The sequence below is a fragment of the Cyanistes caeruleus genome, chromosome 7 (assembly GCF_971803275.1).
Source record: "Cyanistes caeruleus chromosome 7, bCyaCae1.hap1.1, whole genome shotgun sequence".
In the NCBI taxonomy this organism is placed as follows: Eukaryota; Metazoa; Chordata; class Aves; order Passeriformes; family Paridae; genus Cyanistes; species Cyanistes caeruleus.
In genome coordinates, this window is record NC_141707.1 from 27475511 (window position 1) to 27492399 (window position 16889).

At 42.1% G+C, this 16889-nt stretch overlaps 1 protein-coding gene and 1 long non-coding RNA gene across 18 annotated transcripts in view; one reads left to right on the forward strand and one right to left on the reverse strand.

Moving 5' to 3' along the window:
• Window positions 1-2273: 2273 nt before the first annotated feature.
• LOC147652265 (uncharacterized) lies at window positions 2274-6209 on the reverse strand. Its single transcript, XR_015288899.1, has 2 exons — window positions 5861-6209; window positions 2274-5410 (listed from the first exon to the last, which is right to left on the reverse strand). It is a non-coding gene; the product is annotated as an uncharacterized LOC147652265 (long non-coding RNA).
• Window positions 6036-16889, forward strand: part of BIN1 (bridging integrator 1) — a 92475-nt gene continuing 81621 nt past the window's right edge. For 16 of the 17 annotated variants that reach the window (XM_086896412.1, XM_086896414.1, XM_086896419.1 and 13 more), the window contains exon 1: window positions 6087-6334. In XM_086896412.1, the coding sequence (XP_086752538.1) occupies window positions 6251-6334 (84 nt within the window). In that variant the 5' untranslated portion in view covers window positions 6087-6250. Of the gene's footprint in view, window positions 6335-16889 lie in introns of all 17 variants that reach the window. The other variant, XM_086896426.1, reaches the window with a different exon arrangement.

Genomic DNA, 16889 nt, shown 5'->3' on the forward strand with positions numbered 1-16889 from the left:
GTGTTGTATTTTCTTCAATTCAGTCCTGATCCAGGTCTAGGAAAAAATTATTATACATGTCAGTAATTATTAAATAGAATTTAATAGAATTTAAGATTGTATGAATAAATTCCATCCAATGTTTTTTATTAGATATGTGCAGAAAACCAGGATTTGCCCAGACTGAAAAGTTACCATCCTTATTTTCTGAAAACCAAATCTGAAACCTCAAAAGTAAAGAGTTGGGTAATTTTGAAAGCTGCAAATATTTGAAATGATAGTAAGCTTGCAGTAATTGAAGGAGAGATGGCTCTTGTAAGTAATGTGCAGTGAGTAAGTCACTCTATTTCGTTGCCAAGGAAATAAAATGAGGCTCTTGGTAAAGGGAAGCAAGGAGGAAGACATTGCAACTGGGACAACTGTTACCATTACATAATCCACCTGGCATGGTGTGGAACCTTGTGGATGTAAGTTTGATAGAAAATATCAAATAACTCCTGCATTTCAGTGAGAGTTTGTACTATTGATATGGTATCTTGGAGATTCTATAGCCTTTGTGTGATTCCACCAGTCAGATCATGTGTTCTACCACAGCTATAGATGAGGATAAACTGGGCTGTCCATTTGAGTATATAATTAGTTATGATTTTTTTTATATTTTAATAAATAGTTGAAGGCTTCCAGAATTCTCAGAATATTTTCCAAAGGAAGCACATGATTCACTTGCCTCTTCCTTGCTGACTGATGATAATGAAAAAGTAAAACCAAAATTATTTCATATTTGTCAAATCCCTTCTTTTCCTGCAGAATAGGGTACACAGAAATTTTGATAAGCTTCTTGGAAATATATTTGTGCAAAGCTTACAGACCATCGCTGTTCTTTACTCACTTCATTTAATAGCAATGGGTAGCTAATCTGTCACAAGCTCAGGGCCAAAGATCACTTTGTGATGGCTGAATACACACAGGCAGAGAAAGAAATACTTACATGCAGGTGTATCGAGCACCCAAACAGGTATGTGGATGGAAAAGAAACATGATCTGAATTTTGAAGTTGTGAAAAATCTGCCAAAGTTTGGAGGTCCCAGTAAGACACATCATGAACACCACATAATTCCCTAGAATTCAAGCAAGCTTGAAATCATGGGACGGTCTTCAGTGAGACATGAGACAAAATTTAATTGCCATTTTATTTACTGCCTCTCCCTCTTTCTGAATAGCTGATTCTGGACTAGACAGACAAAGCTCTCAGCATTGGAGCCTTCCCAGTGCTATAATACTAATTTTTTTGGTGGTAATTTTAGTGTGTTTAGAGCATGAGAAGGGTAACTTGGGTATCGTGTTCTGTTTCTCATAAACGGTAATGGAGAGATTCACCAGGAATTGAGTGTTTGAGAGATGTGGGAGAGAACACCTTCGGACACTATTTTTAAATCAAAGTTCTTTCATGTTGCTCTTGTTTTAAAGGACACAATATGTAATCAGCAAGTTCTTATCTGTTATTTTTATGGCAGAAACTTCCTGATTCTTCCCTGCCCCTTTCTTCGGGAGAACAAAGGGGGAGTTTGCAAGAGAATATAGTCAGTCAGAAAGGAATTCTAAGGCAAACTAGATAATAGTGAAATTGATAGCCAAATTACCCTGACAATGTTATCAGGTTAAAAGACAGAAGTCACCTTTGCAAGCTCTTCTGGAATTCTGTCCCAGAAGAATGCATGATCTGCAATGGAAAGAAAAAGGCAGGCAAGGTTGGAATTAGAACTTGATTAGATTTTGTATATATTATATTTAGTGCCATTTGTTGTTTTCAAGATGTTGGATTTACTGTCTTAAGTTAGTCCTTCAACTGACATCACTAAAGTAAGAGAATGGTGCTGCAGGGAATGAGGCCAGCTGACCTGTAGTGTTAGAGCCAGAGTTACTCAAAAAAAAACTACACATCCAAACAACCAGGTTGTTTAATATCTGAACTCCAGCTTTGAAGACCCATCTTGCATTATGTGAGTACTTGGGGTGAAGGGCTTTAGAGTTCTTCAAACAGCTTACTGAAAATATTATTTAGTACAAATATAAGAATTTAAATAATTCAATAATGATATATTTATATTTTCCATTAATATTTAATTTAGTGAATTCTATTAGATATTTTCTAAAAACTGTAATTATACACTTAAAATAAGAACTACTTACTGAAAAGAGACAAAAATAAATTCAACCAGCTTTTAATCCTCTTTGACACTGGAACAGAGAACATATACTTCTAGTACCATGAATAGTAGAAACCTCTACTGCTGTAACTTCAGAATTATTTTATTTAAATGAATTGGATTATACATGAAAGATTTTGCCATCAGTAGCAGGGAAGATTTTATTATCACAGCTTGTATTTTTAAACACACAAACTACAATTAAAAAGTTCAAGTCAGAAAAAAAAAAAAAGAATTTAATGAATACGCTGGAAGTCACTCTTTGAAAAATAAATTTTTATACAGTTTAAATTACTAATCATGAAGAAAACATCCTGCTCCCAGATGGACAAAACTGGTAAAACAGGAATACTAATAATAATGAAAAAAAGAGCTGGAACAACAATTTCTGCAATGAAGGGAATAAATTGTACCTAAGCTACAAAATAATAGACTCCAAGCCAGCGAGCATTTAAGCATATGTTTAATTGTAAACAGGTGAACAGTTCATCTCCCTTTAATGAGACAACTGAGAAGTGAAATGCACTTATGGGGCTGAAACCTAACATAGTTATTATTGACTAGAGTATTAATCAATTAAGAAAGCCATAAAAAAGCAGTGGTGGGTATGTACGTGTTAAATATGCCTGTTTGTGCTAGAGTGTTTGACAGATTTGCTTTTTCCCTCTGAACTGTGGAAATGAGTCATCCTGTCACCAGGGAGATGGACTACAGGTGGGTTTCATAACCCATCTGGCTTTCTTAACTTTAGCAATTTAAGCTATTCAGATAATCTCCCTCTGTAGCTAAGGGGGGAGATGTTTCTGGTTTACCTTTTATCAGCTTTGGAGACACGGATTCCTCTCTTTTGACTATAAAAGGAACCAAGGTGACTCAGCTTAAATTAAACATATTTAGCTGGTTACAGTCAGGTGAAATGATGTGTTCTGGGGTCTAGTGTTAGAATAGATTAGACAGCTATGCACATATTGAACTTAAATGAATCTCATTGCGGGAGATACTCATAAGCATTGAGTTTGATTTATTTTAACTCCATTTGTGCAGAATCTGTCACTAATGGCTTCGAAAAGGTTTGACATCTCTGTCTCACCATGCCACAAAGCATAAACAAATATAAGCGTATGTTGATAGCCTGTATGTTACTACATGATTGCACTGCAGTCTAATTGAAATAATTTACATTTATAACCTTGTGAAACACAGTAAACTTGAGATAGAACAACGGTGGATAGATGTGGGACTGAAGCCACCCTTGTTCACAAAGGAACAAACTCCTGCATATATTACCTGGCTGAAATGGCTTATGTGGTCATTCTGTTGCATGGCCACTCATAACACAAGGGTCATGCCAGGAGAGTACCTTTTGTAATACACCTGGAGCCCAGCAAATGCTTTGCAGCTTTGGTGCTGATCCAATCAAGCACAGAAATAACTGTGAAGTGACTCATGCTGAGAGGTGGATACTTGCTGTTAATCCCAGCTTTTAAAGTGTACACAGTTTGTCATCATTTTTCATTGTGGTGAACGTGTGTGTCTGGCGGCTTTTGTTTCACGATTGTCTGATGTTTGCTGTGGACTCTCTTTTCAGCTGCAATCATTTGCTTTTCACTTGAAGGGACTTAATCAGACAAAAAATCCCTTCGAAATCGGTTTTACTGAAGAAAAGACTTAAGCAGGAGAAGTAAATATATGAGGTAAGGTGGAAAGGAATGTGTTCAGACCCTGATACATCTGCTCTTTTAAACCTGATGTTACAAATGTTTAACCACATGTGCATCTTTCAACCTGAAAAGCTCAGCTAAGATGGGGGAGGTGAGAATGAGAGAAAAATTACAGATGATACCCAAGAAGAAAGGTAATATGAAAATAACTAGTAAGGCTGAACTTATGGAAAAATCAGATGCATTTGGGACAAAAACTAAGAAAATGAATACTAAATTAATACTAAATACTAATCCTACAGAAAGATGCATGCTAAATGTAAAGCCAGGAAGTAATTGAATAAATTTGCAGTTTCCAATACAGATTGGCATCATGGGTACTCACACATTGAGTATGTCTTGTATCACTGCACTTTGCTCATCCACAATTGAAACACATGCCCAAATATTTTATTAAATGGGAATAGCATATCTACTAACATAATTGAAGTATATTTTAACTGGATTCAGAAGGAAGGTTTTGTCATTAAAAAAAAGCCATTGTCAGAACAGGCAAGAAATGCAGAGGCACTGTCTCATGAAGCCTTACAAAGAGGTGTTGACAGGTTCTCTGCCCACAGTTTCTAAGGGCTCTGGCAAGACAATGGTTTTTATTTTGTTTTTATTTTTATTTTTCAGAAAGAGTACTGAAGCTGAAATGGGAAACAATAAATAACAGACATATATGTTAGAAGACCTGGCCTAGCTCTCTTAAGTTATCACCTTCAACATTTATCTGTTGCTTTACGTTGGAGTAGTGCATGCTATGCTATTCCCTGTGTGTGTGAAACTGGAGATAACAGTCTTCATCTGGAAAAGTAATGACTCTGTGAAATGGTCTGGGGACACAGGGAGGTTTTGGTCCCATTGTTTAAGTAAAATAGGTGTTTCCATCTTAAACAAAGGTAAATGCAAGTTTGTTATATATCTCCATTTTCTGCAGAGCACTGGACTGGTTGGCACTGTACAGAGTACTGAGAGCACATAGTCCCAAGCTCCCATAAAGAACTGGGATGAGCGTGCAGAAGCAGGATGAGAAGGAAGGAAGCTTCCCTACCACTCACCCAAGCCCTGGTGTATGGTACTGACGGAAGCTTGGGGGCAAGTATTAGTATGTGAATAACAGTGCTGAGGTGGATTCCTGTATTCCAGGAAGCAGAACTTTGTCCTGACGTGTAAAGGAATAAAGTTTCACAAAAGGTATTTGCCCGGTAGATCTAGCAATGCAAAACCAAAGCCAGGTGGCCAGGAGGGCCAATGGATGGCCAGTGTGGCCACCAGGAGCAGGGCACTGATCATCTCCCTGTACCTGCCACTAGAGAGGCCACACCCCAAATCCTGTGTTCAGTTTTGTGGCCACTCAGTTCAGGAAGGATGTTGAGGCGCTGGAGTGTGTCCCCAGAATGGTGAGAAGGCTGGTGAAAGGTATGGAGGACAAATCCCACGAGGAACAGCTGAGGGAGCTGGGAGGATTCAGCCTGGAGAAAAGGAGTGTCAGGGAAAACCTCATCACTCTGTGGTCACCTGAAAGGAGATTGTATCAAGGTGGAGGTCATTCTCTTTTCCCAGGTAACAAGTGACAGAACTAGAAGAAATGGCTTCAGGATGTGCTGCGGGAGGTTTAGATGGGATATTGGGAAAAAATAGTTCACTGAAAGTGTGGTCAAACATTGGAAAATGCTGCCCAGGGAAACTGAAATCACCATTCCTGGAAGTGTTCAGAGGATGTAGGGAATGTGGCATCTAGGGATAATGGTTTAGTGGTGAACACAGTGATGCTGGGGTAATGGTTGGACTCAATCACCTGAGAGGTCTTTTCCAACCTTAATAATTCTATGATTAGAGGATGGAATCTTCTGAAATTTCATGTCACTTTTTAAAATCAGGGGTTTGATTCACTTCTAGGTACCTCCCCTCAAGGAGTTAAATTTCCCCTTTGTACTTGCAAAGATCCAGGAGTAATTTGAGAAGTACCTTTGTCCTATGAATTTGGACAATCGGAGATGACGATTAGTGGTACAGATTTCTCAAAAGCGTCGTTTTGCTGCGGGATGAAAGACGACCGCAAACTCACTCTGCCACCTGAGATTAATCCCTTGCGATGCTTGCCAGACTTTCCCACCCTGTTGGCTTCCTCTGGGACAGGCGGCGGCGGGGACCCGGAGGAGGCAGGCAGGCAGGCAGGGTGGGGGAAACCCGTCCAGAACCTGCCCCATCCCTGTCCGTGTAAGGCAGCACTATCCCTTTAAAAGGCGGCCGGCGGGCGGCGGCGGCGGTGACGGCCGGGGCCATCGCCTGCCCGCCGGCTTTTCCCCCCCTTCCTGCCGGTCCGTCGCTCGCAGCCCGTTAAAAAGAGGAGGCAAGATGGCCGAGCTGGGCAGCAAGGGGGTCACGGCCGGGAAAATCGCCAGCAACGTCCAGAAGAAGCTGACCCGGGCGCAGGAGAAGGTAGGGGAGAACGGGGGCATCCCCGGGATGCGGGGCCGGGAGGGGGCCGCGGGTACCGGGGATGACAGCGCTCCCCGGAGCAGGGATGCGTCTCGCAGTGGGCGCTTCGGGGGGTGGCAGCTGCCTGCCGTGCCTGCGGAATGAGGGCCCCTTCGCCCCCCGGGAATGCCGAGTGTTGGAGCGGGGAGCGCTCCCCGGCCGCCTGCGGAAACATGGCATCGGCTTCGGCCGGGAGCGGGAGGGAGGACGGAGCGCCGCTCGCTCGTGTTGGATCGGCAGATGCTTATTGTTTCAACAGGAGGAGACCTTCCCGTTGGGGCATTTAGGTTGTGCTTTAATGCAGCATCTTCCAGAGCGGCTCTGTGTTTTGCCATAGCGCTAAATGCGTAACCTCAAGGATGGCGAGGGGAGGGAGATGGACGCTCGCCCCTGATCTTCCAGCAGCATCGCGTGATAGCCGCTGCTTGCTGCGCTGACCTTGAGCTCCTGGCTTTGGAATGCTGCTGCAGCCAAAGCCACACGGCCTTTAAAGATTGTGCCGATCCGCTGAGAGACGGGGGGATTTTTGAATCCCGGGAGCCCTTTCGCTGCTCTCCGCCCACCCCTGTGCCAGCAGAAGGTGCCAGGAATATGCAATGGATACTTTTCCTGTTCATCTCTCTGGCATGCTGCATCTGATGCCAGATGCCTGCTCCGTGTAGGGATTATCGGGCGTTTTACGCAGGGACATTGATCAGCTGCTTTTATTGCAGGCACGCTCGTCTTGGTTTTCAGTGGTTTGCTGTGAGATGACATTGACTGAATAAGGACTGGTGCATCTTGGTGGGAGGGCGGGCGAGCAGATCTGCCCACTGCTGCTCGTGTTTCCTGGGAGTTATCTTTAGCAGCTAGATTTAATCTAGGAGGGTTGGGATTAAATGCAGTGCTGGCCTGAGCCTTGTACCAATCTCTGACACTGATCAAAAACGCTGCTGGGTCAGAATGGCAGCCCAAACCACTTGGATTTAATGTTGTATATGCTGCATCCAGTACTTTTAGCTCAGTCACTGAGACTAGGAGCATCCCTTCCTTCAGCTTGTCCGACTGCTTGGAAAAAAACCCCAATGACTAGCAGATCCAGTATGGAGCTGCAGCAGCAGGGTCCTGCCTTCACTCTGTACACAAGAGTGAGCATGGCCACATCTGTAGTTTTCTTTACCTTACTGTTGTTCCAAAGGGGACAGGACAGGGAAGCTGGTCCACCTTGAATTCATCACAGATGCTATCTTCATTCTGTGTTAGCCACCAGATGGCAACCAGATTTGTAGTTAATATTAGGGTAGGTGGTAGAGGCTGAGCTTCGGGGCCTGTTGATGAAGTTATTGTATTTAGCAGCTTGGAACCAAGTGTGTCCTGCCAAGCCCTGCCCTGCCTCTTATCAAACATACACAGGTTCTTTTCCTAGCGAGGATTTTCCACACATTTCTGTCAACTGTTGATCTAGCTCACTTCCTTGCTCACGCCCTGGTGGTGTTTGGGGATGTGGGAATGACAATAATAATTGAGACTCAGCTGTGTATTTGCACGATCTGAAAACAGTTGTTTGTCTCTTTGGGAAGAGAAAAGCACAGCTTGTTTTCCTCTAAGGAGAAAAGGAAAACAATCCCAAAGCACTTGCTAACACAAATTCTAGACCCTTCACCTGTTGTTATCCTGATTCAAACAGTATAACTTTAATCTCTGGGCTCTCGAAAAAAAAGAAAAAAAAATGGCATTGCTTACTTCATCACCTCATTTGCCTCTTCATACTGCTACAGGATTGTCTGTAACAATTCCTCTTTGGTGAAGCATTCAGGATTTTACCCATAAGGGACAGACTTTCACTGAGGAATATACGTCCGTGTTAACTTTCAGGTCGTGAGGAGAGATACAGCTGAATATGAAGTGATGTGGAAGCACCAGTGGTTATGACACTCTACACTTGCAGTATTTAGTTATAAATTGAGATACTTTGTTTAGCAGGAAAGCTAAACTCTGTGTCAGGAGATAAGGACCAGGTGTTAAATAATTTAAAAAAAAAAAGTAAACAGAAGTGTGCAGACGTGGATCTGGTAACAACTTAAAAATGTGTTCAATTTTTGTGAATATATTTTGGCTAGAGTAGAGCTTTTCCTTTTTGAGGCTTAAACCAGCTGACTGTTCCTTTTCCATATTGTATTTTGATTTGAATCAAGGATAAAAGCTATTGCCTTGAGAATATCTCCCTCTCAACTTAAGCCCTGAGGCTTTGACCTCAGCAGTTTTCTTCATGGTGAATTTCAGCCTTGTGTTAAGCAAAGAATGATGTCTTTTTGTTCAGTGCAGAATTCACACTGAAAAGCTGTACACATCCTTTTTTCCCTTCTGAGATGCCTATTATGTAAACTATGTAAGATACTCCTTCAGTAGTGTTATTTGTTTTGAGCCTTTCAGCAAAACTGTTGGCTATTTTTGGAAGACACTTGTGCAATTCCACAGGAAACATACGATGGAATGGTCAACAATGCTTTTTAAAATGGGATGGACACACATTTAACATCCATCTCTACTCAGAGGTAGCCTGAAGTACAATACTTGGAAATAATTTGCCAATTGTCCAGTGAAAGGTATCAAACAAGTTGATGCTGCTGTCCAGGTAGGAACATACCTTGCAGAAGGAAGTCATGCAACTGTTTCTAACTCATATAACCTTTTTCAACTAATTAAGAAATTTAGGCTGGAAATTGTGATCTAGTCGTCCTAAACTTAGCTGAAGGATTTTCAGACTGAGATGTTGAGCTCTGGACTTTTCATAATTCTAAACTTCGTAAATATGAGTAAAAATGTAATGCCCCCAATGTCAGGGTATCTTAGAGGAGAGCCTGATTTGCAGCACTTTTAAACTCTTCCACTGAGGCTATGAAATTTTTTTATTCTTTATGTCTGTAATCCATCATCTTGGTTATAAAGTTTGTTTTTCTGCTTTGTGACCAGTTTTTATCTTAACACTTGTGAAAATTTAAAAAAACCTCCCCAATTTCCACAATTCCCGTTTTCCTCTAATAATGTCCTGTTTCTGAATGTGTCTATCTGCATATGCACGCTTCTGCTTTGGACAAATTCAAACAGCTTCTTGGTGACTTGATGCAGTCCTGGTGTGAGGGTAACTCCTCTGTGAGGTTTCAGTAGGGAGCTGAGCTCAGGGAGCAAAGGATTTGGGGTTTAGTAGCTTGGCTGGCAGTGAGGGTCCTTGTCACAGGATCAGGCTCTTTGCTTTCCTTCTGCATGTTAGGCTGAGGTTCAGTGTGGAAAGAAGTTATTGGCTGTATGGGCACCAACTATTGATTTAAGCTGCATACAGATTTATAGCTTTGTCTGAGGAGGTGAACTGTAAAGTTGACATCAGAAAGAAAGATTTTTTAAATTTTTTTTTTCCTCCTAGGGAGCTTTTTTTTTGCGTGGAGTAGAAAGGAATGAACTTATTTTTACTTAGATTGAATGTGGGGAGTTCTTACATGGTCGTGGGGGTCTCTCACTCTCTTTGTGTTATAAGGCTGGGCAAAATGAGGAGTCTGTGTTCTGTGACATGAATAGACTGTTGTATTTTGTCATGGGTTTCTGCTGATGTACCAACAAACCAAGACATCTCCTTTTTTTCCCTCTCCATCCCCAGTCAGAGGGGAAGGCTTTGTTTTCCATTCAGGACCTGGCAAAGTTTAGTTTGGACATCCAAACTCCCTTGTGTTAGGGGGTCACATTTAGGTCATAGACTGCGTTTATAGTCATGGACTCTGACTTGCCGTGTTGCCATGAAATATCACTTCTGCTCTCTGTTCTTGGCTTTGTTAATTCCACAGATGTTTGCCCACATCTGTTTGAAGTTCTCCTGCTTAAACCATCTGTCAGAGCAAAGTTCTGCTCTCCTCTGGCTGCACCGTTCAAGGAGGCTGGACTGTAGTCTTGGTCTCACAGATTGTGGTTTGGGTGGAACAGGGTTTGCAGAAGGCATGGTTTGCATTTTGAGTTTGCCCTGATAAGATATTTTTCCTCCTTCTAAGTCAAGCTCCAATAGGTGGAGTATCGCAGGAGGAAACACCTGGAATGAAATTTCAGCCCTGTTGAAGCAGGAGAGAGTCCACACTAAGGAGCAGTACCCAAGAACCTTAAAGCAAATTTAAATACAGCTATTATCAGGATTCACCTATCAGAGGCTCCCTGCTCTCTAGAAACTCTGCAGATGGGGAGGGAGCCTTTCTATAAAAATAGTAGATACAGAAAGCTCTCTTATTAAGAAGTATGTCTTGACTGAAGTTCCTTATTGGTTTTCCTTTGGGAGGGTTCCTTTTATCTCTTCAAAGGTTCTATGGTTTTTTCTTGCCTTTGCATAGGGTAGTGTGGTTTGGTGGAAGTTTGCCTTGTTGTGTCAGTGAAGAACGAATAGCCTGAAGAGCTACAAGTATTGTTCACCTACTGATCTGGCAGGAAAATTGATGGTTTTGTTTTTTTTTTCTGGGGGACTCTCCAGATGACAAAGATGGGGCTTTTTACTTTGTTAGCTTGCTTTCTCAAGAATGCAGGGCTCAGGGGACGGGTAGAGTCTCAAAGGTGCTTCATGCTTAAAGGTTGCTGGAAAACAGGCACTGGATACGAGAGGAAGATCTGAATTAATGCCCCTAATGTTCAGATGATTCCAGTATGAGCTCAGACTGTATTACGGGTATCAGATAATCTGCATGGTACAGGGAGGAGGTGAAATAGGAAACCAGGCTCCACATGTCTCCTTGCCCATGGAACGGTTTGGTTGGCAGGGCACTTACAGTGCCGTGCTGAAGGTGCCCTTCTGTCTGGCTATTGGCAACAGATTTCTTATATGAGGTAGAATCTCATGGATGGATGAATTTTCTGATTGGAAAAGGCCCAGCCCTATTCCTTGTCACTTTCTTTCCTGTAAGTTCTAGTCTTGCAAACAGTCCTCTTCAGTGCAGTTCTTGTGAGATCAGGTTTATAAAGCAGGATCTGAAGATCTCTTTTCACTGTGGACTTTTAAAGAGGCTCTAGGCCATACAGAGTTACAGACCTCATCTCTCAGAGGGTGGCATCAAAGCTTGTCTGGCCTCTCCCTCCGTCCTGCATGCTGTTAGGCAAGGTTTGTATTTCCAGGCACAGATGTTTGTTTTCTGTGCAGCATCCTGGTTGCTCTTTGCAGGTGATTAGCAAATGACAAGGCTCTGGCCAAGGCACTGGGGAGAGCTGGGTGCATCCTGAGATGTTCAGCATCTAGCCTGGACTGGGGTCTTTGGGAATAATGCAAGTTTCCCTTTGTTCATGACTCTTTAGACAGAGACACAAGACCCTTTTGCTTGGGATCAAATATATAATAAAGCTCTGGTTCTAGAAACATTTGGAATGACAATAGGGTCCCTTAGGTTTACAGGTATTATTAGGGTGCCTGTTTTTCCCTCTGTAGTGGTGGTGGCCAGACACCTGAGCTGCCTGTTGTGCGGGTTCTGCAGCTTTGGAAGGATCATCTTACAGTCCTGGCTGTCTACCTGTACACAGAGGGATCAGTCTGTCTTCCCAGAAGTTCTGTGCTGGCGACCTGACATGATCACAAAGCCAGTCTCAATTTGCCAAGCAGAGCAGGCAGGTCTGTCACCCTGAGCTGGCCACAGCTCAGCCCCCTGTATGGGCTGGCCCATTCTGGGTGTGCACACCAGCAGCTTCTAATGGGGGATGTGATTGTGTTAATGTTGACCAGGAGACTGTGCATTCTCTACCCCAGAGCAATGAGATGGGAACAAATATTAAAATAAGAATAAAGCCTCCTTGGAGCACTCCTGGCAGGTAGAATAGTGCAACAAGGTCCATTCTGACTTCAGTCTCTATTTTAGCCTTCTCTTGAGGGAATAGTAGTATATAGTGAATGCATGAGTTCCAGTAAATCCGTACCATTCTGGCATTTCTACTGCTGAGCAAAAGGGGACATCTCTTACAGGAAGGGGTTGGAAGAGGGAATACATTAATTTTCATTGTCTCACTAGTCAAAATAATTTTTAAATATGGTATTAATTAAGTGCTTAATACTGTCAGAACAGGAGAGAGGAACCTCTGCAGATTTGCCTGAACTATTGGACGTGGCACAAGGATGAATAAATCTTGTCAGGTGTCTTTTCAGCAGGTGCATCCAAGTGACTGGTGTACCTCAGACAGTTTAGGTTTCCCTGGGCAATTTCCTAGCTTCTGAAGCTGCTTGATCTTCACAAAGCTGGCAAGTACTGCAGGGTAGGTCCTGTGCTGCATTCCTGGAGAAAAACTTGAAATATATTTATTAGCAGAAAATAGGATTGATGAGTTTTGGGTTATATTTTCATCATGCCATCTTGCTTGCATAGTTTTGTTTCTTAACTACTACTCAGAAAGTACCTCTCTTTAGATTTGTAGATTTGTGATCTGGAGGAACAGAAGAAATCCTTCAGCCTGCTGAAGCTGTACAGTTTAATTTATTTTTTTTCTCCCTTTTTCTCTCTCTCGCTTTTTTTTTTTTTTTTTTTTTTTTTTTCCCCTGGGTTTTTCCTTTTTTTATGTTGGGAGCTTGAGATCCTGAATAGGAAGGGTTTGCCAGAGCAGGCAGTTGCATTTTGTGGAAAACTTGGAACCCAGAGCTTGGGGCATTCACAGACCTAGACAGAGGTCTCACAGAATCAGTATGAAGCAGCTTTATGAAATGAGGAATAGGTACTGTGTTTGCTCAGATCTCTGCTAGTACACATGTGCAACACTGAATTTTCTATTGTTTAGGCTGGGTTGGAGTGAACTTTACTCAGAGCTGTGGCTGGGAGGTTGAAGTTGCCGAAAGTCGGCGTTTCCACAGAAGTGCTGTTGGGGGAGTCATGAAAGCCAGACAGTGTCGCCTTTCTTGTTGTCCCATCCTTTACAAGAAAGGAGAAGTCTGGATGGCAGTGTGTTCTTAATATAGGCTGCCAGGCAGGATGGAGAGTGCAAACTTCACCAGTAAGGAGGAAAGCAGCGCTTAACAGCAACTAATCCCTCTATGAAAACCACGGGCTGTATTTAATCTCTTGATATGCAGAAGTGCTGTCCTCTCTGCAAGGATTTGACAGGCAGTTTCAGAAAGCTGGTAACCTGTTCTGAAATTCATTATTTTTTGGTGATTCTGCATTGATCCTGTTTAATTTGTTTATTTTAAATTGGTTTAGAACTTTTTGTTAAGCTTGGTTTAAAAGCCGCATTAGTTTCTCAGTTGTTTTCAAAGTTAACTCTTCAGGAGGGAGATTAGAGGTTGATACAGCTGAAGTACAAACATTTTTCACTGGGCAATTGCTAATGCTCTGCTTTGGAACTGTATTAGACAGAGCTGATGCTTGTTTGCCAGCAGGGATGGAAAGGGAACTTCAGTGGTACGGAAACGACAGTGTTTGAAAACACAGCTGAAGTGTTTACTCTTTTGTTTGTTTTTTGTTGTTTTTTTTTTCCTTTGTACTACTACTTTGTACTACTTGGCTTGATTGCACATTTTATCAGGCCAGAAACAATAACATGTGACTTAACCAACTCAGTTCTGAGTTGGATGGTATTTGCAGAGTGAAATAGCAATTCTTCCTATTGGATTTACTTGGAATGGTGTAGCAACAGATGTAAACTTTTACCTAGGAGAAGTAAAGACTGACATTTGAAGAAAATGTAGATCTCTGCATCTTTTTATTTAACAGATATGCTGGTTTTGTAGCTCTCCAGTACCATTGTAGGTGAAGTTAACTATTCCTGTAAGTTGTTACAACTTCTTAAGTCTTGATCCTGCCAGCTCTGTGAGTCTTGAGTGTGGAAGGACCAACCTTATTTCCATTCTTGCTTCTTCAGTCATTGTGGAGAAAAAACGGGCAAAACCTTGAGGGGAAAAAAAGAGTATGTTTTCTACAAATACAGGAAATTCCTTTCCTGGAATTTGAATGTTCAGCTGATTAATTTGGAATTTTCAGGCAGTAAAGTGTTGTCTTGGAGAGCTACTCTCTTTCCCCACCGTGAGTGCAACATGAACCCTTGGTCCAAGAGTTGAGTCTGACACGCAAGGCACAAAAGGGGTTTGAGTTATTGTACTGAGGGACAGCATATTTCAAAGGTTGCTTGAAAATATGTTTTTGAAAAAATTCTGTTGAGAGAGATGGCAGTTTCTGTAAGAGGAACAGTGCTCAAGGAGAGTGTAAAATCATTCAGACAGAGAAATACACTTGGGTTCTGTACTGAAACACTCCTTAAGGTACAGTTTCCTCAGCAGAGGATTGAAATGGCTATTCTTCAGCGTATTAAACCGACCTCTGCAGCAGAAGGATACTAGGGATTTTTCTTTTTTTTTATCTGTTTAGACTGGACAAACATTGTGAGAGGCCAAGCTTAACTGTGTGTTAATAAACTTGAGCTATTACAAGTGCTCACTCTGATAATGTTTCCTACATCATGCATGCAGACAGTATGATTATTTATTAGTATCTGCAGTGTGATTGCATTATGTATTGCCAAAAAAGGCCATTCCCTATTCTGAAACAATTCCAATATAAATATTGGACAGTCTCAGTTAATAAAGATAATTCTGGTTTGTTTCAGTAAAAGTGTATTCCAAAAGACTTAAAAGGGTTTTCAGATATTTTTGCAATAGTTTAATATGGATTGTTTTGTATGCAAAGGTGCAGGACTCTTTGAACAGTAATATTTTTGTCAAAATAGCTGAAGAAAGTGGAAAGGAGATGGTCTTTCTTTGGAGAGGAAGAACAGTTTATGTGCAGGGCTGTGAGGGTGGGGTTTGGAGACCTGAGTGTGGTGGGAGTCAGAAGGTCAGAGGGGTGACGTGATCCATCAATCACAGAGCTCTGGAATTGTGTGCTGCACCCAATTGCTCATGGTCTGGGACTTCTCTGTGAATGGATATCAGAGTCAGTTGCCAGACTAGAACTTTTTGCCAAGCTGGAGGCTTTTGCTCTCCTTATTCCATGACCCTTGGTGGCCATAAATAATTCAGGGTGGAAGTGTGTGTTATCAAGGCTGGATGCCCTTACCATGAGGCTGTGGATATAGTAGGTTAAAAGAGCTGCTTTGTCATGCTGGATGAAGGTGACTTAGAGCTGGAGTGTTTTAGCTGGAATGTCTTCTGAGCTGGCAGTCCCAAGTCCCCAGCTGAGGTCTTAATGTTTGAGGAGGCTCTTTGGGGAGCACTTTGTGGTGATTTTCCTCTCCAAAACCAGTGTGGCCCAGATTCTTAACAAGTGCTCTGGCAAAGAAGCAGATGGACTTAACACTCATTCACTGCTGAGAACTTGCCTTATCAAGCCTGGTTCTCTAATTTGCTGTTCCTTGTCCTTCAGCTCTGCCGAAGGAAAAGCAGTCCTCTTGGGTGAAAAGGAGAAGAGCTGTTCAAAAGCTGCTAAGGAAGAACCAAGAGCTGATCATCTGTTGATCCATATGTTCACACTTCAATGGGACAAACCACATTCTGTAATTCAACCTGGCCCTGGAGGGCACTGTTCTAAATCCCCCATGGCTGATCCCTTGCAGCTATCGCCTTCCAGCGTAGGGAATTCCAATAGCTCATCCAAATGCCTGTGTCTTTCCTTTGCCCCATTGTGCATGCCACGTGTTCCAAATCTTTTGTGCATTTGAGAAGCTCTCATTGTTCAGCAAGGTGGTTGTGAACCCATGAAGGAGCTTCACTGGCCTCTTAAGGGCTCTGTGTCCAGCCTGTCCCTTCTGGAGTCCCCCTCTAGCGTTGTTTTGCCTTATAAGAGCTCTTTGGCCCCTCTCCCTCCTAGCATGCACCTGCTCCTTTATCTCTTTCTCCAGCTCAGTCATGGCCTCAAATGCCTTTTATGTTTTTTCCAGATTTGGTTGCTTCATTTTGCATCAGGGCCTGTGTAAAAATAAAAATACCTCTTGCAAAAGTATCAGCATTTAAAATGAGTGTTGCAGAGGGGGAGGAAGAGGAATTGAGAAGGGGAATTTGTGCAAACAACACTATTTATACTATCTATTCCTCTTGCTAGTGTTACTGTTGGCTATAGATAGGGTTTAATTAAGCTATGTTAAATGCCTACCCAAGTAATAGACGTTGATGTTGTTGAAGTCCTGTTGCCTGGAATGTCACATTGATGCCAACTGAATTAAATGATGCCATTTGGCTTTATTAACTACAGAGCTATGATGTAGTTACTGTCTAGCTCCACAGTTGTGCCACTTTTTTTGGTCTCTGATTGGTGTCTGCTTAAGGCTGGGGCAAGACAGAAGGGAGGGTGGAAATTTACCTTCTTTCTCAAGACTGAAATTTCCTCCTTCTTTATTTTCAATATGTATAAATACATATTCTCTCCAATTTCTGCTTTGTTGAATAGCATGAACTCGGGAATGCAGCATTTTTAACTGCATTCCAGCTACTTAATTTTAAATGCTAATTTTAGCATTTTAGCTACCTGCTTTGAATAAGAGTAGAAAAAAAGTAGAAAAGTAGAAAAAAATTGCCCCCAAAGTTATGAATTAGGCATACAACTGCATATGG